This window comes from Clinocottus analis, unplaced genomic scaffold (assembly GCF_023055335.1).
Source record: "Clinocottus analis isolate CAN_PGR_092001 unplaced genomic scaffold, fCliAna1.0.p SCAF_27, whole genome shotgun sequence".
Taxonomy (NCBI): Eukaryota; Metazoa; Chordata; class Actinopteri; order Perciformes; family Cottidae; genus Clinocottus; species Clinocottus analis.
The window spans coordinates 2,446,538-2,468,992 of record NW_027176009.1 but is presented as its reverse complement, the minus strand read 5'-3'; the positions used below and the strand labels follow the sequence as shown (position 1 = coordinate 2,468,992).

At 42.1% G+C, this 22,455-nt stretch overlaps 1 protein-coding gene across 1 annotated transcript; it reads left to right on the top strand.

Annotated features, from left to right (window-relative positions):
* The first annotated feature begins 4,921 nt into the window (after nucleotides 1-4,921).
* cplx2a (complexin 2a) lies at nucleotides 4,922-22,372 on the top strand. The gene is made up of 4 exons (XM_068592498.1): nucleotides 4,922-5,185; nucleotides 6,667-6,751; nucleotides 18,632-18,810; nucleotides 20,608-22,372. The coding sequence occupies exons 2-4, from the start codon at nucleotides 6,721-6,723 to the stop codon at nucleotides 20,797-20,799; spliced, it is 402 nt and encodes a 133-aa protein (XP_068448599.1). The 5' UTR covers nucleotides 4,922-5,185; nucleotides 6,667-6,720; the 3' UTR covers nucleotides 20,800-22,372.
* Nucleotides 22,373-22,455: the final 83 nt, after the last annotated feature.

The following is a 22,455-nucleotide window of genomic DNA, read 5'->3' as shown; positions in this document are numbered from 1 at the left end:
ATGCAGTCACCAAAGGCATCACTGGGACGTCCCAGTTTGTTCACCTTAAAATGCACTGTCTCAGTTTGACTAAATGCAGGGAGGATCAAACAGTCAAACAGGGAGGAAATAATGAGGCACCCCTCAAGTGAAACGCCACATACATTTCAAAATGTATCCTGATGGTTTACATTTCCATCCTTAAAAGTTATTTTAGATTTTATCATCGGGGAGATTATTCTATTTTTAACAACACACTGGAGTCGACGTATGAATCCTTTGTGCAATCTTTGGACAGAGAACCTTTCCTGGGTCTGCAAGGCGACAGGGTGAGAGCAGGGCACCCACAACATTTATTGTGGATTAAGAACCACATAATGTCAGCAAGAATGTCCGGCCTTCAGTTGAGCCCCTCAGACACACAACGTCTACACTCCTGCTACAACACTGTTGTACCATGACATATTCTGTGCATGGTTAGTTTAACCCTGTCAGTTTGGTTTCAAGGACATCTGTGAAATTATCTTCACGAGTCAAGGCGCTAAGGTCAGTGGCCGCGCTGCTCGCAGTGTGTTCAATCAGTCAGCTGCGGGAAGGATTCATTTCAAGGAGAGAACCTGTCAATCATCTGCTGTTAAAATATTAATAAGGGAACTGCAGACAACATGCAACAAATACACGTTGAGAGAATTACACAAATGACACATGAGGAGCATTGGCTGCAGGATATGATTAAATTGCACCATAAAAAATAGTTGGTAAACGATAAATGGAGGTGACTCAGACCCAGTAGCCTAATAGATGAGGCATCAGCCTCCAGAGCTGGGGATTGTGGGCTTGGGTTTCGCCTGAGTTAGCATGTCTGTCCACTTCTGTTTATTGCAGTTTAATCAGCTGTTCAACAAAACAGATTGAAGCACAATTCTGCAGGGCTCCTTTGTGCACGATTAAATCAAGCACCGCAATCAAACGTTTAGAAATGGTGAAGCTGCTTTGTGAGTTATGTTATTGCTTTCAAAAGGAGAAAGCGTCCTCTGTCATTATTAGACAACATGTAGAAGCTTCACGGACACGCGAGTCAAGTTTACGATACATTATCTCTTGTGAAATGTTCTGAACTACACCTTCAAAACGGTAGAAGACGCTTGAAATAATGACACGGTATCTTTATTCTGACTGCTGTTGTTGTAACAGGCTCAGCAGTCACTGTCATGCCCACTGCCATCATCCCAAAATACTTTATGCGGGATGTGTTGGGCTGCATACATGTTTTACCCTCTGAATAATTGTTCTCAGGATCTCACAATGAAGAAAATTTGACAGAGTCCCTCTGTAGCCAACCGCATGCCTCAGTAGTTGATACTTCATGAATGAGAGGGGCCACAAGGTGAGACAGCTGGCTCTTTGTGAGCCAAACTGTCTTTTATGTACAGAGGTGACTGCTACACGAGAGACTATAAAAATGAAGCTCATGCATGAAAAACACATTTCAGGCTTTTTTTTTTGTATTCTCTGTGGGAAAGATTTTTTTTTTTTTTAAATGAAAAAAAAAGATATTAGCTGGAACATTACTGACAACATAGATACACAGATGCACCAATCCAGCAAATAGGTCTGATGTTATGCGGCCAATGACGGGCAGCTGTGAGTGAATACATTCAAAAGGATCTTGAAAGGATTTCAAAAAGCCTTTCACTGAGGATCTACTGATGCACACACCTAAATCGCTGCCTTTTTTTTTTTTTTGCAACGTCCTGCCTGGAGAAATGGCACAGCCGCACTGAGTTGCTGTCCCGAGACATAATCCACCTTTCATTGGACTGCAGCGGTGCCGTGAGGCAAATGTTCAGTATCCGATGCTGGGTTGTATTTCAATGTCGGCGCATCTTTGTCCAGGGGCAACAGCTTCAGCAGATCAGAGGCAGATTAAGTATTTCCACAACCGCCACATGCACACGGAGAGAAGAGTTGTTATGCACATGAGTGGAGTTGCCCTAATTTATAAGACCTATAAGTAAAAGATGTAGTTGTTAGTAGCAGTATCAGTAGATGTCTTTCAGTGATCACTATTGGTCATAGTCCATTCTCCTTCACAGAGAATATGTCTGCCATGTAAAACATTCAAAATGACTTCGTTTTGAAGAGAGCTAGAAAAACAGCACTGCAGCTGTGTTTTCAAGTGACAGCAATGCGATGTTAATTTGCCCTTCTTTTGAATGGCATGCAGTCCCCGTGGAGCTCCGCTATACATATTTTGGTATAAACTGTTTGTGTAGTTCTCAAATGGCATTCGTTGTATGAGGTTGCTACAGCATCGGTGGAGGCCTATTTAGTGTAGTCACTGTTTGCTCGGGCATAGATTGGTAACTTTCTTCTATTTCGGCACGTATATATGGTGACTCATTAGCTGGATTCAGGCCACATGCTGACATAGGGACAATTAAGAAAAGTACAAGGATTTGAACTCCTGTTGTGAGACTCACAAAGTCTAAAAAGAACTAAATAACACAGATATCAAGTTAGATAAAAAGACAGCGCAGCACAGGGCGCCAGATTACCACCTGCCTGTTTGGATATTGTGCTATTAAAAATGCAAATTGTCCACAGAAGCAAGTGAAATGCTGGGAGAAAATCCTCATTAAGATCAGCGCAGATATGGAAAAATCAAACATTTTATTCAAATGCTTTGTCGGGTGGTAAAACGTTTCATTTCACGTGATGTTGTTGTATCATGTTTATTACTTGTTTCACGCTGTCTGTACAGCACAATTGTAGAGACAGGTGTGGAGATACACAGATAGTGGAGAATATTATTTTTGGTCACACTCAGCCTCGAAACAATAGTACAGTGGATATGGGTCAAGAGCAAAAAAGTGGCCAACTGAGTATACAATCAAGAGACTATAAATCATAGGCTCGTAGAAATAAAACACACTGCACTGTAGAGAGGGTCAGCAGCGGCTGTGTGTGTGTGAGTGTGGGTGTGGGTGTGGTGTGTGTGTGTGTGTAGGTGTGTGTGCATAAGAATGCATTCTGCAGTAATTTCCAAGCCTTTCCGGGCTGTAAACAAGGTGATGGATGCTGGTGCCAGGGTGCGTTGAGTGGACGCAGCCTCCTGTGTCTTGATTAATTGATGGGAGAAAGAGCAGTTTGAGCTCCCATTGGTCCTCTTTGTCCTCACCATGTGTGGAAAGTATGGCAATGTTACTATGAGGATGGAAAAGAAGACCGTTGGAAACACTTTCAGGGGCAGGGGTAGGATTATTTCAGAGCTAACGGCGTCGTCTGGCTTCAGAAACAAGGTTAGCTGAAAGTGATGAATATCACATTCTTTGTTCGATTATATGTCCTCCGATTCCTCGACACAATGACGTTAGCCTTACAACCTCTTGCTAGCATACCATGAGTGTCTTAGTTTACTAAATGGGCCTGATGTCTGGGGTCCACCTCAGAGAGATGTATACTGACAAGGGAGGGACTCAAAATAACCACGGAGAAACATGAGAAAACTACAAAGAGACACGGAAGGACTACAAAGACACACAGCAACTACAAAGAGACTAAAAATTGACTACAAAGAAACCCAGAACAACAAGGTAGAGACCCAAAAAGATGGAGAAGCGACGTAAAATAAATACAAAGAGACACAACATGACTACAAAGACACACAATGCATCCACAAAGAGACACAAAACCACAACAAAAAGAGGCTAAATCACAATAAAGTCTGTGTGTCTTGCTCCTATGTCGGAGCAGTTATGGGGCCTTGTGCATGGCCGTGCCCAGAGGCCCATTGCCCCGTAATCCACCCATGAGCTGTTGCATCACATTATGCGCTGCTGCGGACTCCTCTCCAGCTTGCCAAGAAAATATTTTCAAGGGACTGTTGAGTTGACATTACACCAGTAGATTCCTTGTCTGCCAGCAGAAAATGTAATACAAAGGTCACAAACATCTCAAGGACTGGATTGTCCCTGCCAGAAACTTGAACATTGTCTTCCCGGGCCTTTTTTTTAAATGATAACGAAGAGCCTCGTTGTTGTCACTTTTGATGGCAGAACAGAAATGGTGATTTTACTTGATGCCACTCCCCGACGGACGACGTATCATGTGTCTTTGTTTTTAACAATGCATAATAACACAAAATAGAAAAGCATGGACTGAATCGAGAAATGGAACAGGACAAAGAAGCGTTTTTTTTTTTTTCTTCATCTTTCCGCTGTCTGTCTTGGTCGAACAGCCTGCCACCTGGTTACTCATCGCTCTCAACCTTGTTTCCAGCAGCAGAAGGCAGAACAGAAGAAAAGCTGTGATAAACCCTCTGTACGCGATGTGCTATAGGCACCAAACAGCAGTCGGACACAGTTGAACATAGGGGAGCATTTTAGCAGCTAAAGAGACAGATGTTTCCCTGAGGAGTTGGTGGAGACCAAAAACAGAGCTAAAAGGGGAGTTTTTTGGACTCAAGATAATGCTAATGATGCTCTGCGTTAACAGTGCCGCTTTAAACCTCTGTTTTATGTGCATTTAACCCTGCTTCTATTTGCGAATAATATATTTAAGATTTTTAGGGGCAATGTATGCAAGAGTGTGTTTTCTCATCTATTAAGTAGCTTTTTTTGTAATAAAATAAAATATTCTCTATGTTGTAACACTCATCTGCCATGGCTCAGTGGACCGTCAACTAATGAGTGAGGAACTGTGAGGACGTGAAAAGCAATCTTATGAAATGCTGATCAGATGTTGATCATTCATCCTGCCTTCTGTCATGACCCCGAGCATTCGCACGAGTCTATCAGCGGGCTACCTCTCAAAGTACTTTTAAATGTTTCTTTTCAGTGGAAATGGTGATTAAAAAATAAATAAAATGGAACCGTCACTTGGGTGGTATTGCATTCATGTGCTCCCTCCTCCCCCTCTCTCCCTCTGCATGCTCTCATCTCGTCCTGCAGGAATAGACTCTCTTCCTCCGCCGCTGCAGCTCGACTCTGACACAACCGGCATGTCTGCAAACTGAGAGCCGCGCAGGAAGACACACACACACACACACACAGAGAGAGAGAGAGGCGCAATCCCTCCTTGAAGACGCACAACTTGTGTTCTCTTTCTCCCCCAGCTCGAGCAGAAGACGGAGGGTGGTTGTAACACTGCGACGAGGCGATTTTATTTGGAGGGATTTCAAGACTTGGAGGAGGATCAAAACAAGGTAAACGAAGCCCGAGCGGCCAAAGACAGGCGACGTTTGCCCGTGTGTGTTTTACTGTACGGGACCAGGCTCGCGCGCTTGGTAAAAGATGCTGATGCGTCCATACTCTTCGACACCGTGGATGTAACGTATTGGCTTCAATGCGTGCGTGTCTGAGCTTGTGGGTGCAGTCATTTAAAGGGGGGGGGGGGGGGGGTCGTACTGTACGGTACTGTAATTGTGCCGAAACGCTGCACCGCACCAGGAGCTTTGAGTGAATACTGTAAGGGGTTCATGTGAGGGGAAACTGATGCTGCTGCTGCAGATGAGGATGATGAGGATGGTGAGGACGAGGGTGATGGTGAGGAGGAGGAGGAGGAGGAGGAGGAAGGAAACCAGGAAATTATTGTAAGGACGTTGCGGTGGTGCAGATTTGACTTTGGGGCAAATGAAAAGGGCTCGAGGACGAAACAGCGTTATAATATGAGTGCAGCAAGTTTTTCAGGAGGATGTTTTTCCCCCGTAGTCTGTGCCGCAATGGCTGAGGGATGCTGTAAAATGCAGCAAAACTAACCGCGAGGTTGTTATGTCGTAAAAAAAAAAAATATTTAAAAAAAAAAAAAATTAAGTAAAGAAAAAAGGGCGCTTTCGAGTCGTCCTTGCGCTCTGCAACTCATGTAGATGAGAATAATAAAATTATAATCTGAATTCTATTTTTTCAATCACAATTAAGCACCTTAAGGTCTGTAAACTCACAATTGAGTACCTTAGACATAAAGTTCATGCTATTTTTTATGTAAGGTTATTACAAAATGCCTATTGATTCACTTTAAAGACGAATCCCATTTATTATAGTCATATGAAAAGGATTAAATTCCTTTAATGCTTCAAAAAACTTACAAATGAAAAGTGCGAGACCTTACAGAAAAGCAGAGCATCTTTACAAAAAGCCTTTTTTTTTCCTCATCCATATCATGCCCTTGCAGTGATGTTCTCCAAGGCCCATGTACTGACATAAACCATGCCTCCACTTGCTCATCTTTGACCTCTGCGTCTGCTTTTTTCTGGGACTTATCTCCACGAGGGAACCATGACAGACAGCGTCAGCATAAATCACTATAAAGATGTAGTGCTGGTTGTAAAATCGAGGGCGCAGGTGCCTCGACGAAACTCGGGACACGGTGTTGTACTGGAGGCTAAACCCATTTCAACCCAATTCGGTCCCCCTTTTTGTTCTTCGGAGTCAAGACGCAAATTCATACTTCTCAGGAGCCAAAGTGATCTAATTAAGATTTCGCGATTCTCGTAAAAGTAGAGAAGCATCTTTGTCCTTTACAAAACAAAGATCTCCGTCTGGAGGTCGTTTCTTGTCCGCATTGAGCTTCATGAGCATCATCATCATCATCATCATCCTCCCCCATCCCATCAAACACTTGAAACTGCATGTCCCAACAGTGGTATTCATGCAGTCATAGCTCGTGTTTTCTGTCCCCTGGCTGCAGGTCTGTCCCTGATAACCCGACCACTGAAGGAAGAGAACACAGAACTGCTTCATCATGAATTTTGTAATGAAAGCTGCGATGGGAGGTGAGTCGTCGGCCGGGCTAGAGGTTGATTTAACAGCACTGCAGTGTAAAGGATTTAAAGGGTTGCTCCGCAGCAATAACGGCAGCCCTGCACGTACTGGTGGTAATGGGGATACTGGGTTGATATAATCCATCCTGCACCAAACTCCTGACTTCAAACAAGAGCTGCGCATTCTCTCCCTCTCTCTCTCTCTCTCTCTCTCTCTCTCTCTCTCTCTCTCTCTCTCTCTCTCTCTCTCTCTCTCTCTCTCTTCATCCATCTTTTAAAAAGCTCTCGGGGCAGGGCATGACATCCTGTTGGTCAAATCCCAGCCTGTTATAACCCGATGTGTTCAAGATTATGGGAAAACTGTTCATGCTTTGTTGCTCTGCATTTTCTGCCTTTAAAACATGTCTTTGTGAACAGTGATTCCCTAAAAGCGTGACACGTCTCTGGAAAGGAGGTTAGGACGAATGAAAAGACCTGATATGCTGCAGCTGTCCTATTTCATCTGCAGCATATGGGTCTTTTCATACTCTAATACTGTTCCCGGAAATGTGCCAAACATTTTTACCTTTTCAGGAATGTAGATGCTTTATTTCTTCGCCTGATCTTCGTCGTCATGTTTGAGTTTACACGGTGGAATTTGCACAAAGACGGCAGAATTTCCTCCTCATCTTTAGAATGTTGTGAAAACATGAAAATCACCCGGAAATGATTAGTTATTAGGGTTTCACATTACTTTATGAACAAGGCAGTTTTTTTCTTTCCAAGACAACTGTTGGTTTTTTAGGTACGAGAAATAGAGAAGGGCTATTTTGCCAAGAACTATGACTAACATTTTTTTTTTCCAAAAGACTTTTGTCCTTTAAAGCCTTTAGGTATTATCCGTTAGAATATTATCTTAGCTATTATTTGCTCCTTAATTAGTCCTCATTGTGGCCCTGTAATTCATCTGCCTTGTCGGCTATAGCTTCAAGGGGAAAGGCAGGAAAGTGGCCCCATTAGTTGTAATGCAGCAGGTCAGCCGTGCAGTATGCTGAGCTGCTGCCGTCCAGGTTACAGAGGTGTTAGAGTTACAGTTGGGATGTGGAGTTGGAGCCGCTCCTCATCAGGATGCAGAGGATGACAGCCCTGCCTCGATCTGCAGCTGCTGTGCTTCGTGACCGTGCTACGAATTCTTAAAATCAACTGCATTGCATTAGATGCTATTTTCCTTTTCCTTTTTCTTTTCTTTTTTTTTCTCACTCCACAGAAGTCGGGCCGCACTCCGCTTGTGGACTTTGGGAATAGATTTGACAGTGTGGGTGTTTGCCTGTGTACGCGTCTGTGCTCCGCCTGCGGTGGAGAGTGTGTTCTGCATACGTGAGAGGTATAGATTTTTGTGTGTGAGAAAGAAAGATGTGAGGTAAGAAAGGGCGCAAGAAAGAGTAATTTGAAGGACGAGTGTGCGTGCATCTAATAATCAATATGTATGGCTATCAGGGCGATAAGGCCATTCTGCCGTCAGTGCCAGCCGTCTTTTTGGTTGTGGGCCATGTTTACTGATGGGGACACAGTGACCTCTTTCCACTCATATGTTTGCAATAATGCTGACAGTCCACTGGGCGCCCCTCCGGGGGCAAGAAATCAGATAATGAAACAAACCAACAAGCAGGTAATCAATCTCCTCAGCTATCAATCTAATGCCCAGTGTCAGTCCGTCAATACATCAATGTTAGCGAAATGTGTTTTAATCGATATAGGCTGCAGTATTGAGCGTACTCGAGTCTTAGTCCAGTGTGAGAAGTCTAAGCTTGAAACCATCACGCGCATGATTCTGGCTGGGCACCGTTGTTGCTTCGGGACGGTTGCTGACTTTCCCTTCACACGTTTCTGTTCTTGCTTCACTGTCATCCATCAAATAAAAATACATAAAAAAAGATTAACATGTGGTTCCTCTGCCTGTGCTTTTCAAAGATTAATAACATTGCTGATTAGCAGTGAAGCTGCAGTGTAAAAAAAAACAAAAAAACAGCACAAAAGTACTTGGTTATGTTTAGGCAACAAAAGTACCCCATTCAAACGCACAGCAGTCTCTCTTTTTTAATTTTTTTTTTAGCCAAACAACCACATGGACTCATTTATTTTTGATATGTCAAAAGCAAAACGTAATGCATGACAAAATTCACGTTGCAGTTTTGTTGTACGGTCACGTAATTTGAAGGATGCAGGGCTGGACATTTTGCCTGAACATTCACGTGCCCCAGAGGATGGATCCTAATTACTTTGGAGATCCCCTGGCTTGTCCTGTAGTGCCACTGTGAGGGTGATATTTCGGTCTTTGAGTGAAATATCTCAACAACCTTTGGATGTATTTCTGTACAAAATTGGCACACACTTTCATGTCCCCCTCAGGATGAATTATAATGACTTTGGTGATCCCCTGATATTTCGTCTATAGCGCCGTTATCAAGGCAAAAAAAAAAAAGTGTTCAGTGCTAATTTGCAAATGTTAGTGTTAACACATTTAACTAAGATGCTTAATATTTTACACATTACACCATATAGCCTCACTGAATCGCCAGTGTGGCTCCAGACTCTGAAGATAGTTGTGAACATGACACCCAATGTACCATAAACAGGCCTGCGTGTGGACTGTATCTGCTCTCTTCAAACAACTTTAAAGTAATAATGAATACAACCTCCTTGAGAGCTTAAAGCTGAATGCATCAGCCCATGTTTGTTTCACTCTAAAACTGGGGATCCGATCTTATAGCGGTTGTTTACTTGCTCTTTTCCATCCCGTGGTGGTTTTGCTTCTTGTTTGGACATGCATTTGCTTTACCGTCACTGAGTGTTTTGCTGAGTGTGTTAGATGATAAGTGTCCGGACGGGTTTTGGTGAAAGAGAGGATGCTGCCAGTGCATTGACTAATCCTCCGAGGCTTCTTCGGTTACAGATACTTGGGAGAAAACAGAGCGACGCTTAACTGCGATGAATCAGCAGGACTCGAATACAGATGCATCTGCACACTTCAGATGTCTGTTGGATGTTCTCCTCTGCAGCAGCCATGTTTGCTCCTCAGTCCGGCTGCATTGCCGTTTTTTTTTTTTTTTTTAAATTTTTTTACAGTGCATGGAACCATGTGTTGTCATGACAACAGATGAAAGTATCTCACAGGTAAATAAAACGGAGCAACACACAATTGTGTGGCAACACGCAATATATTTTTTAACAATTGACAAAAGGTACAATCTAAATCCTTTTGGAGCTTTATTTGATACCTGGCTGCTCTTGTTAACAGCACTTTACTCGTACCCCCTCTGGTGTCTGGAGGCAGAAGCTACAGTAGGTGAGCATCAAGGGACTTTTGGTGCCATATAAATAAAAATATAGAGATGGCTTCTTAAATGCATGCTATTCTGGACCAAACGTGATAGTAAAACTTGTTAAACTGAACTTCCTATAATTAATTAATCCTGAAGGCAGGAGCGTAGATGACAGACAGATAATCATGTACATTTTTACATTTTTAATCCACATTTACTAAACGGTAGAGATAACGTGGATTGTTCACGTATCTTGTTCCACCTCCCTGTACAGGTGTGTGCAGTCCGTTGGCCTGCTCGGCCAGAGAAATCTTTTAATCTACACCAGTCAAAACTGTGGAAACCTGAGACGTTTTCATTCTGCGGCATTGTATCCACCTCTAAAAAGCAATGCTGTGAACCAAATGTAGAGTTCAGCACAAAATGGGACTTACTTTCTTACCTGGATGCATTAAAATCTATTAAATTTGAAATGTATTCTTGGAACGGGACTTGAGGAACCTGCCGCACCGCATCTGAGGAGCCAGGAATGCATTTGAGATCAACTGAGAATTGTGTTTATTGTGATTTGTCTTGGCCCTGCCTACGGCATACTCTAGATATGACCCTCTCTAACCTTTCTCTTTCTGATTCCAATGTAATATTCTTCTCTTTTTAGAATTCCATTTTGATTCATTACATAATTTGTGGAGTAGAGTCAGATTGAGACTTAAGATCTCTTTTCTGTGGGAGCCCTGGCGAAGCCGGTAGCCTGTAATAAATAACCGTACACCTTGCTATCTCCATTAACAGACTAACAGACGCAGTTATCGACTCACTGTTGGGACCTTTGTAATGAATCCCGTCCAGCCCACAAGAACACAGAGGGATGCAGACTTATTACTGCTGATGCAACTAAATAATATTAACTTAACCTGTCGATGAGGGAGTTTTGAAATTAAAATATATTGCATTCTGCTTCACTGTACAATTGGGATGATCATCAATGAAGCCAGCAGTGTGGTTATGTGAGAGCCATGAGGCAGCGAGGGCCTCACAGAGCTTTTGCACCCAACCTTAAATTCTTACTTTATTTTCCTTATGCATTGATTGATTCTGCTCCTTAGAAGCTTCAGTGCTGACTCTGCACTTCTCAACTCCTTAAAAGCAGAAGTTAGTTTCAAAGAAAAGGGAGCAGTTCAGTTAGGCAGACATTAGTCCTGAAGTATGGAGCTCTATCAAGCCCTGAAGGCCTCAGGCAGCAGGAAAACCTTGACTATCAGCAGAAAGGCAGCGCTAGACAGCTAATAAGTGAATGGTAAGGTGTAATACAGAAATAATACACACTTCACTTTTGCATTCAGTCTCATGGTGCGGTCTAAGAATCTGCTGCAAAAATAAATGTACATTTTACCATTACCATTTCATTCATAATTGATGATTCCGGTAAATTAAATATCAGGAAATTACGTCGAGAAGTCTGCCTCTGTTTTAATGTGGGGTGCAATGGAGTTCAAAAGAATCATGATTTCAATTTTTAATATTTTGACCATTAACAGTTTCATTGGAGTGGAATTATGGCGACCGGTATTTTGTTCATGGTAGTTTTTCGAATGATACATTGAATTAAACAATTGGATGATGTTCAAAGCGATGTTTAAAAGCGGCTTCTTTCATTCAGTGTAAAAGCCCCTTGACGCAATTTTGTGTTTTTGGCCACATAAGTAAAATCGACTTGCCTTGAATAAAGCGGGGAGCCAGTTCTCATTTTGCTAAATGAAGATGCAGAATTAAATATAATCTTTGACTCACTCAGTGGGAAAATGTATGGGCTCTCTGGATAAGACACTTGGCATGTTAGTACTGAGGACACTTAAAATAGCTCACGGTAGTGAGTGTCATTATCCTGACTGAAGCTTTTAGGCAATTGGCAACGTTTTTTATTTTGCAAAACGACACAAAAATGATATGCCTAAAAGAAACGTTTTTGAAAAGCTTGTTTCTGCTGAAACTTGCAGAAAAAGACGGGTGACCCCCTCGTGAATGTTGAATATTATTTCACCCTCACATAGAGAATTAGCAAACAAGCTAACGCCACTTCGTCCTGATATTAAAAGGCAGCTGACTGCTCTCCCTTTTTTTTTCCTTCACAATATTTATTAATTCCCTATATATAACCTAACTTCACACGCATTTGATCATACGCCGACATGTCGGCTCGACAAAGTGTCTGCGAGTATAACGGTTCCTGGGTGCCATTTTCACTGAATACGTGTGACAAAGCTGTGTGATTTGAGGTGATAGGAAAACAGAAGACACCTTCAGATGTTCTTCCCTCACCTCGTCTCCTCAAATAACAGATAATCACATTTAGCAGCACTCTAATATGATTGGCTGAGAAAATCAGGCCTTCGCCACTGACGCAGACACACTCCCCCATCTTCTTCTTGTGCGTTACTCAAGCAAATCAGATTCAGTTCATCAAATTGACCTTGGGCTCCTTCTACAGTACTAAGTGTGTGTGTGTGTGTGTGTGTGTGTGTGTGTGTGTGTGTGTGCGTGTGCATGTGTGTGTGTTTCTATGCATGTGTGTTTGACAGTTTGTCCAGATCTCATAAATAATGCATTCAACCATCCAAGTCTTAAATAGTGTCTGAGAATCTTAAAGAGAGAGGAAATTTGTATTAAAAACATTCAGATATATGACCTTTCTGTTGGACATGCATGCATGTATATAGAATATACATGCATGCATGTATATACGCCAGGATATGCGAGGAGGTTGAGACCTCGTCATGGCTACATGTTAGCAGCTTAAGTGTGGAGCGGTGTTGTTTGAATCCGACCTTTCATGGTGGAAACTCTCGCCCTGTTAGTCAATTTCATTCCAGCTGAATTATTTGCCGAGCCTCACAGATGCAGGTAGTTTCGTTCTCAGCTGACGCACATCCAACATCAAACTGTCCACCACATCCACGGCAGAGCTTTGGGATGCAGATGATGACGCTGTGTTTGTCCGGTCACAACTAGAAGGTTCAATTCAAATCATTTTTGAGCGCTCATCAAATCACGTTAGCTTCCGAATTATATAAAAACATAAAGATAACGTAATTTGATGCAAATTAAGTCTGACTCAAGAAATAACATGTTGAATAATATGTCAAATAAGTAAGCCTTGGTATCTATTCCAGTAAATAGATTCTCAAAATGTCCACCACAATATTGATTCAATCACCCTGATGTTAATAAAAGACAATCTTTTTTGGGGGCGAAAGTAGTGATTGTCAAACTTGTATTTGTGAACTTTAGTCCCAACGCAAGATGTGTCCGGCCTGACACATCGTGCAAAGCTGCTCCATCTGAGAGAAGTTCAAGCAGACTCAAACATAACTGCGGTCAATTTTACAGCAGAACAACAGTGAGCCCACTTTCTCCATCTTTTCCACCAATTTCTGACCCTGCCACGTTTTTTTCCCCCTGCAGTTTAATGAGCTGTACTGAGACAAAGTCTGTCCTGAAGGCCAGACGTAGATCTTTACACTCATCCGCTTTCCCGCCACAATTTGGAGTTAGAGAGGGGATTTGCCTCCGGAACCTAAAGTGGTAAAGAAGTGGATAAGAACTGTTTATCTGATTCAAAAGTTCAAGCACTGGGAGAGCTAGCTAAGGTTAGTCTTATTTCCTGCTTTCCCTCCGAGACTTTGGATTTAACAAAGACTTAGCAAAGCCCTTTCAGAAGCGAAGGATTAGAGAGATGACACCTTTTAACAGCGAAGAAATGTACGCTGGTGAAGTTAAAATGTCTGAACAAGTCGGCATGAGGTCAAAACACCCTAACCATCTTATTCCATCTCTTGGATAGGCTGCCTGCTGTGTGAGATAAGCAGTGTTGCAGATCACAGTCAGCCCCTTAACATCATATTTTATGTTGCGCATAAGTCAGCTGGCTTTTGATTGGCATGGTAGAGAATTTCTCTGCAAAGTGCCTCTTTGTCGTTGCTGATTTTGAGTCATCTCATATAATGTGGACTGTATAAAAGAAGAAGGCTAAAGGCCAACCTGTCAGCCATGCATTAGAGGCTTTTATTAGCTAACATATTGAATGTCAATCCGACAACTACAGCCTCATGGAGTAGGGACAAAGTGTAGATACACTTTATTCAAATGCATAGCGCGACACAGCTTATGTGATGCTGAGGAGCTTAATAGAGTCATTCTGGTTTGAGAGGACATCGCAGTATCTCTAAAATGACTCACAAAGCATGAGATGGGATCATAGCTCAATATAACTCAAGGCTTTGTCTCTCAGGAACCTCTTTTTTCGTTCTTTTTTTTACATCCGAACAAAGACAATCTGGATGTGCTAATACGATTTTGTGAAACCAGACCAAGTTTGTTTTGGTTTGGCAGTTAGAGGGGGTACTAGAGGGCTTTTATTCTGGGCCGTGGATGGGAATCTTTTGACAAAGAGGCTTAGCGGTAGTGAGTCATTGCTCCACTTACAGGATTCAATAGCAGTGTTTACACTGACTGTATTGAAGATGTTCAGGTATAATATCATAAACCGATCCCAAAATAGGGATGCACCGATCAGATGTTTTTAGTCCCGAAACAGAAAGCTGGGCTCTGGGTGTCGGGCGACAGCGAGTGTGGATCTGACACCAGTGATTCATTAAGACGCTGTATGCAGCCGGGAGCCATCATTCTGTGTGAGACATCAGGCTTGACGTAAACATTGCTTTCCTAACTTTGTAAAACTAAATGTAACAAATAAAAAGAAAATCTATATATATATATACATTTCATGAATAAAAAATGTAATAATAAATCGTACACCTGGTAAACTGAATCCGTGTAAACCTTTTTAATGCTGCGACAAATTGCTCAAAACCTAAATAGAAATTCAAATTGCAGTACTTGATGACACGTGGCCACCGATACCCGATCCAGTATATCAGTCAGTATCGGCCTGACATCTGATATCGATGCATCCGGGTCCTGAGTCCTGTTCACATGCGTCCGATTCGAGACGCAACGTCACGTTTCACCTTGATTTTCACACTTTGTACAGGCTCATAGTTTTGCTGCCTAAATCCGAAGAAAAGGAACATATCAATGAGCGCCGTTTATCAGCCGCAAACACGGATTCCTAATTGGTCTTTTTTTCGTCCCTTTGTCGGTGTTTGCTTACATCAGCAGCTGACATGAAATAAACGTGGATGCGAGCTGTTTCCTAGCAACACAATTCAGATAAAAACACGCTGTACACTGTGCGTATGTATGGCGAGTCGTGATTAAAGTTTAGGGTAACACTTGAGCGGGGATACGAGCCACTACTGTACATGGACAAGCCCATACACACACACACACACACACACACACACACACTGTAATCTGCACATTCTAGCACACATGAGAAGTAATTGCTCAACCACTCATGCGCGAGACCCAAAAATGGAACGAAGCAATTATTTATATCCACACGCGCGTATAGAGCGACTGTATGTGCTCTTTAGCTCTCTTTCTAACCCGCTCCCTCTCACGCATACACACACTTAAGAGAACAAAGATGTGTGCATCGCGTTCGGGCAGATTTTGCTTTGTCAGCCTCTCTGTGCTGCTGATACAGCAATACCATTGTTTACTTTGGATTTCTCTCTGAATGTCAGTCTTATCTGTTTCTTTCACGCGCATCTGAGTGGTTCATTAATGGGACTGATCTATTGTCATGTTTATTTTCTATGCCGGTTTTCCATCTTTGGTGCTGAGCCCCGATTGCTGCGGTGTGTTCGTTACAATACATCTGAAGTCTCTCATGGTGGCCATCTTCTTTGTCTCCTCAGCCCGGTTGTTTGGCTGCGTATTACAAGCTGCGGATGTGCCGCATCTAACAATGAATGAAGTGTGACTCACTTATTTCAATTGAAGCTGCTTTCCCAGTGCATATGATGACAGCGGTTCCAACGCGTCCTACGTTGGTGTCCACATGGACTGTGCTCCTGAAAGTTCAAATGAAATGTCAATAAACTCAGTCAATAAACCATAAAGCAGAGGAGGAGGCCGCAACGAGATGACGTCATTCAGATGAAGGCAGAGACGGTGTCAATGGGGGGGAAATATAAGTTTAAAAATTCAGTGTTAACGACGTGATCTGCTCTTCCTTCAGATCGTTTGTTGGAAAAAGTAAAAAATATGGGATTGTAGCTTTAAATGACTTTAAAAAACTGTTAAATACTTGATTTTAAAAGATGTTACAGTGCTGCATAGGAGCTCTTAATATATATATATATATATATATATATATATATATATATATATATATATATATATATATATATATATATATATATATATATTAAAACAAGAGCTTTGAAAATGACAACTCGTGATTGCACAAACCGCAGTCCCTTTTTATAGCCTGCAGTTATCCTGATTCCTTTTCATTTTTTACTACCCTTTCTTTTTCTCCTTCCTTGCTCTTGCACTCATCTCTTCCCACTTCATCCTCTCCTGTCTTTTATCTCTCCGCATTTTGCTGCAGTTTGTTTTCTTTATGCTGATGAGTGAGGAATAGGAACGACACCGGGGGCAGCTGCAGACTGGAGGAGGAATCTGTCTTCCTTTCTTTCTTGGTCGCGTGCTTTCTCTCCTCAGATGCTCCATGTCTGCCTCTCAACCTTTCCCTCCTCTTCCTCCTGACTTAACTCTCTCATTCATTCTTCATCACTCTCTTCCTTTCCTTTCCCTCCTTCCATTTATTCATCCGTCACACTCTCTCCCTCTCTGGTTGCACAGAAACCGCTTGGTAATCCCACTAACTGGAACAGCTCAGCTAATACATTCGGACTCAATAGCTTCTGACAGATTCTCTCCCTCTTCTCGTGCTCTTCTTGTTTTTTCTCAATATGTCTTGTTTTTTCATAAAACTCAGCAGCACACTGACTCCCTGTCTCCCGTTTCCTCATTTCTTCTTCTCTTTTTCCCCCCTCCTCCTCCTCGCTACTTGTCTGCTCCCGTTTTTGCCAAAATCCTTTAGACCTTTGGCTTTTCTCTTTTCTGTTGATGCTTGTTGACAGCTTATTCGGGTTTGCCAAGCGCAGCATTTTTCTGGTATCACATGGCATTATTTCACCGGGAAGTGCAGCTCCTACAGCGACAGTAAGAATCCCCGCGTAAGACATATTCCAGGACTTGTGCCCTGTTGTGTAAAAGTCATATTCACACCGTCCATGGCTTGACCTCCACTTAGGAAACTATCAGAGCTGAATGGCTTCACTGTGGACACCAAGTCTTCAGCGTTGTTTCTGGACATCTGGGGGGGGTTATTGATTAAATAAAGAGTTCATATTCTACAAACACAAAAGCATTACAAATGGCGATGAATAAGATTCAAATTTCATATTTCCAGCATACTTAGGAGAAAAAAAAACATAATTTAGATCTTGATTAGGCATCAATTTAACAGAAAACAGGATTTCAGCTTCAAGGAATTCATCAAATGTGAAATATATCTCACAGTCTTGTGGTTGTTAGTCAGAACAGGTAAACCGTTGTTGAAATAACGTGTCGTCATATAGGACACCATCCAGAACAGGCCGTGTCAAGCATGCTTTCAAAGGCTGCCACTAGGTTTAAATCCACTGTTAAACATGTATCGCATTGATAAGCTCGGCAGTGGGATTTGACAATAAAAAGCAGTGGTTTTGATATATTAGCAATAATGTCGCTACACGAGCTCTGGCATTGTGAAACAATGGTTTATGCTCCTGAAGTGGATGTAATATACCCCATGGAGTGGAGTACTATACCATTATCCTAAAGGTAGAACAGCGACGTCTCTGATTGGTGGAGTTCGCAGTTTGGGCTGCAAAATAAATCTTTTATCAAAATTGCAATATGGCCTGCTGCAATTTTCAAATCGCTCGAGGCACAGGGTTTGTTAAAGGCGAAATGTGTGTCAATATAGCATTTTAAATGAAATAATACAGCAGGGATGTTCTGGTTTACACATATTATTCTGGCTTAAGAAAACATCTTTCCTGGCCAGAGATCACTGCAGAAATAACACCGTAATCCTTTATATATGGAATCAATGAAAATGAAATAAATAATCACGATTAGATATTTTTTTTCAACATCAATCATCTCGTAATTGGTTGGCTCATTTCCAGGCTGAAACCTCTTCACGTAATGGTTTTCTGAACGTAAATAGATTCAAGGTTTGATAAATTCCATCATGGAGCAGTGGGGGACACACGAAACACAAAGTGGACAAATTAAATAAAAATAACGACGTACATGTACAAAATAAGACTAATGAGTTATTTCAGCGACAACATGTGAAAATAGCAATTTCCACCCTGACGAGAGAACAGTCATGGGGGAAAGACAAAGGGACATAGTTATTAAACTTGACATTAAACAATATTTGATATTGGAACAGCCGTTTTCCTCAGGCTTCACCGGAGGTTTCTAAATTGATCAAATTTCTGCAAGTCCCAGAAGTCCATGTTGTCGTCTGTCTGTCTGACGTCTCTTCTGCATCGTAGTCCGCGAGGCCGGTTGTCCTTGTGTCTCATACATTAATGTTTATCTCTCTCCTCGTTCCCAGGAGGTCCTCCTGATGTGGGCAAGATGCTGGGTGGAGAGGAGAAGGAGGAGGACCCCGACGCAGCCCAGAAAGAGGAGGAGAGACAGGAGGCGCTCAGGCAGCAGGAGGAGGAGAGGAAGGGCAAATATGCCAAGATGGAGGCTGAGAGGGAAAGCATGAGGCAAGGCATCAGAGATAAGGTATGATGACTGTATGCTGTATAATAACCTAATGGCTGATTTAAATACTAATATGGTTGTTTTAATTCAACACCGGGAACCAAGTCAGTGTCTCCTCGTCATGAATACAACCACTACTACAAATAAACTCATGTGTTGTTCCCAGAAATGTGAACACTGAACTGTAAAGTTGTCAAATCCATGTAGGAAGTTGACTTTAAGGGCTTCTCATCTTGGCTGCATGACAGCACAATCCTTTTTTCTTTTTTCTTTTTTAAATAACAGACCTGAATTAGACTACCTTCAGACTATTTTGGTTTGCTTTTATGTAATTTTAAAATAGATCAGTGGCAGATCAGGAAGGAGAACTGCGGGGCCATGAAGAATAAATTAGAATTTAAAAGGTTGGCTCAGGGAGGACTGCTTTATTAAAGCGCAAACACCTCAAATGTAAATTATTGTTGAGGAAACTGCTTCATTTCTTCAGGCACAACTCTAACAACATTATTTCTAATGTCCAATATGAGCGACCATTGTGTAGGTTTTGGATTTATTTGATTTATTTAGCATTTTCTATGTCTAATGACTTTGGCAGTCTGAACCAGTGTTAGTATGATTTTACTGTCTGCAGTAAGTGTTGGCTTCTCAGTCCTCCACAAATGTGGGGCTGCAGTGTAACCACCTCACTGCAGAGGCAGAGCGAAAGACAGGCAGTCTGTGGGTGGGGTCGGTCTGAGGGGAACGCTGTGATTCAGCGGGATGAAAAGCGGCACTCCTCCCCTGGCTCCTCACCTCCTCCATTCCTCCCAAGTTCTCCCTGAGGTGAACAAAGAGCAAGGAACAGCTCCCAAAGTGCTCGTTACTGAGGGGCTTCTGTCAGCTTCCTCCACAGCCTTGTCCCGTTGTGCCACCTACTGCAAGAAACGTCCGTAGTATATCTGTTTTATCCAGATGTTGGGGAATAGAGGGCCTTTTTTAAACAAATACACACTGCGAGTGTTCGACATGGACTGTCACAATGTGAACACTGAAGAACAGCAACCTATCCATCTGTTTTTGACACATTCCATATAGCTGTGCAGAAAAACAGATGGGAACAAGAGGAAGACAAAGATGAAGGGTTAGCAGCTGCTCAAATTACAGGAAAACAGGAAAAGGCTCCATGAGATGAGTGAATCTTAACATTCAGTCGGATATAGATGGATGAGTGCATGAGCATAATGTTGTATTCATATTTTAATGGAGTTATCATAATTACGATTTACCAACTCACATCCCCAAAGGAGTCCCAAATGAGCGGTTATTGCAACGAAAAGAACACGGTTTCCTAACGAATCACATCACACAAAGACCAATCAGTTAAATTAATTAATTCCATTTATTATATTTAGCTTTAGCTTTTACTCAAAATGCAATAATTTTCCCTCTGCATTAACTCACGCACGCACACACACACACACACACACACACACACACACACACACACACACACACACACACACACACACGTTCTTACAGCTGTTATAAAAGATGTGTTAGGCCTTGAACCCTGCAGCAGATAAAGCATCAAAGGAACCGTGTTGGGATGCGCAGCGATTGTTGGAGAAGTGACCATAGTAGAAAAAAAGGTCATGTGACACACTTGGACCCAGACAGCAACCATCGCAAAATAAAGAGGGGGAAAAAAAGTGAAATATTGAAGATATTTGGAAATAACACATCCAGCAGAACCAACCACCAAGGAAACACAAATCTCACATTTCTGTTACTGCAATGTCATTCTTCTAACGTTTACATATTTATGTGACGGACCAACAGTATGGCTTGAAAAAGCGCGAGGAGGCCGAGGCCGAGGCAGCAGCCGCCGCAGAGGAGTCTGCAGAGGGCAGCTTGACTCGACCCAAGAAGCTCGTGCCGGCGGGCTGCGGCGACGAGGAGGAGGAGGAGAGCATCATGGACACAGTGATGAAATACCTGCCAGGCCCACTGCAAGACATGCTGAAGAAGTAGGCTAGCTCGTTAGCTCATGCTAACGTTAGCTAGCTCAGTTGATAGGCTACATTCACAAAGTTGGCTCAGATCCAGGGTTTTCTTTTTCCCCCTCGCCCACATGACAGATGTGAACATTGCTTTGTGAGCAATGTTAAAGGACAGGAAGTTTAATCTGGCACATTGTTTTGGTGTTTGACCAATCTAAGTTTTATGGTGGGGAAATGAGTCGGGTGTGAAGCAGCAGTGTGAATGGCAGCCATTAGACTAAGCTAGGCTGACCCAAGGGTCAAGGTGAACGTTAGCTATGTTACACTCGAGAAGCTGACAGCAAGCAGAGGGGCTAAAAAACACAATGTTAGATGGTTTAGCCTTCTAGTCCGAGACGTTTTAAACTCCCTTTTCTCTCCTCTGCAGAGCTCTCTTGCAGCACTGAAAAATAGTCCCCTTGTCCACCATGCTGTTCACTCAATTTGTACATAAATAATGAATACATTACAAGCCTGAAGGTGGGCAAACAATCATAAAATATAATATAAAATTATTGTATTAACTGTGTGTCTGTCTCTCGAAAAAAAAAGAAGAAAAAAAAGATGTGATAACTTGATAAGCCATATTTTAAAAAGGAAATTTAAAGACTTTTGTTGTGTGCTCCTAAAGCTACTGTTTTGTGTTGGACCATGTCTGAAACTTATGTAAACCCTTTTTTGCACACAGTGTGACACATCCTCTGTCAGATCTATTGTCTATCTCCCCTACACATAAGTGTAATAACATTCATGTAGTGTAGTGTTTAAAAATGTTTGTACTCCCCTTGTTCAGTGCGTCTCCTTCTTCCGTCTTGCATGCCATTTGTCTCGACACGTCTGTTGTGTGAATATCTACAAACTCAACCCCCCACCCCCTCTTTTCTCCTCTTCTTTATCATGCAAAAAAAATATTAAGGCAATAACTCCTAAGTTTGAGTGTGTTTTCACTTCAACGCCGATATAATCGTTAATATCAGTACTGGAAAAAAAATGATATGTAAGCATTCAGGAAATTTCATTTACAGGTTTGCAGGGTTTTCTTTTTTGTTGTCTCATTGTTTTTTGATGAAGAATGACCGTGTAGCCGTTCAACAGCCAAAACCTTAAGCTTTCAGCCATAAAACCAGAACTTACAATATATATATATATATAATATAGATATATACTATTACTATCAGGATCTATAATAGGGAGATAATTCTGAATGAATCTGTATGAGGAAACGTGAGTTTTATAATAAGCAGTATAAACTTCAAGGTGGACTACAAGTCTGGATTTTGCATCATGTGAAGAAAGACACCACTCTTCCTCAACACACACACACACAAACACTCTCACACACACACACACACACACACACACACGCACAGTGAGTTTGGCTACTGGTTCAGTAACACAGAAAAACCAGACACAAAGTGATGCTTGATTCAGTTCTTAATGTTGGTTTTGATGTGAGAATGAGCCGCTGAGCGCGGCGTGGAATGCCATTGAGCAATAAAGGATTATCATGTATGTTTCTGCCTGAGATTCAATAAAAACTTAAAACCTTGTTCACAGACATTAAACATGCGTCATCTTGTGTTCTCTGGGATGTGTGGTTGGCTTCAGAACAGAAATGTACAGACCCTCTTGCTTTTATTTTGAGCTC

Bases quoted from the DNA above. Each gene is read 5' to 3' on its own strand.
- cplx2a (XM_068592498.1), top strand. From the start codon at position 6,721: ATGAATTTTGTAATGAAAGCTGCGATGGGAG. The intron at 6,752-18,631 runs GTGAGTCGTCGG...CCTCGTTCCCAG, and splicing joins AATGAAAGCTGCGATGGGAG to GAGGTCCTCCTGATGTGGGC. The intron at 18,811-20,607 runs GTATGATGACTG...ACGGACCAACAG, and splicing joins GGCAAGGCATCAGAGATAAG to TATGGCTTGAAAAAGCGCGA.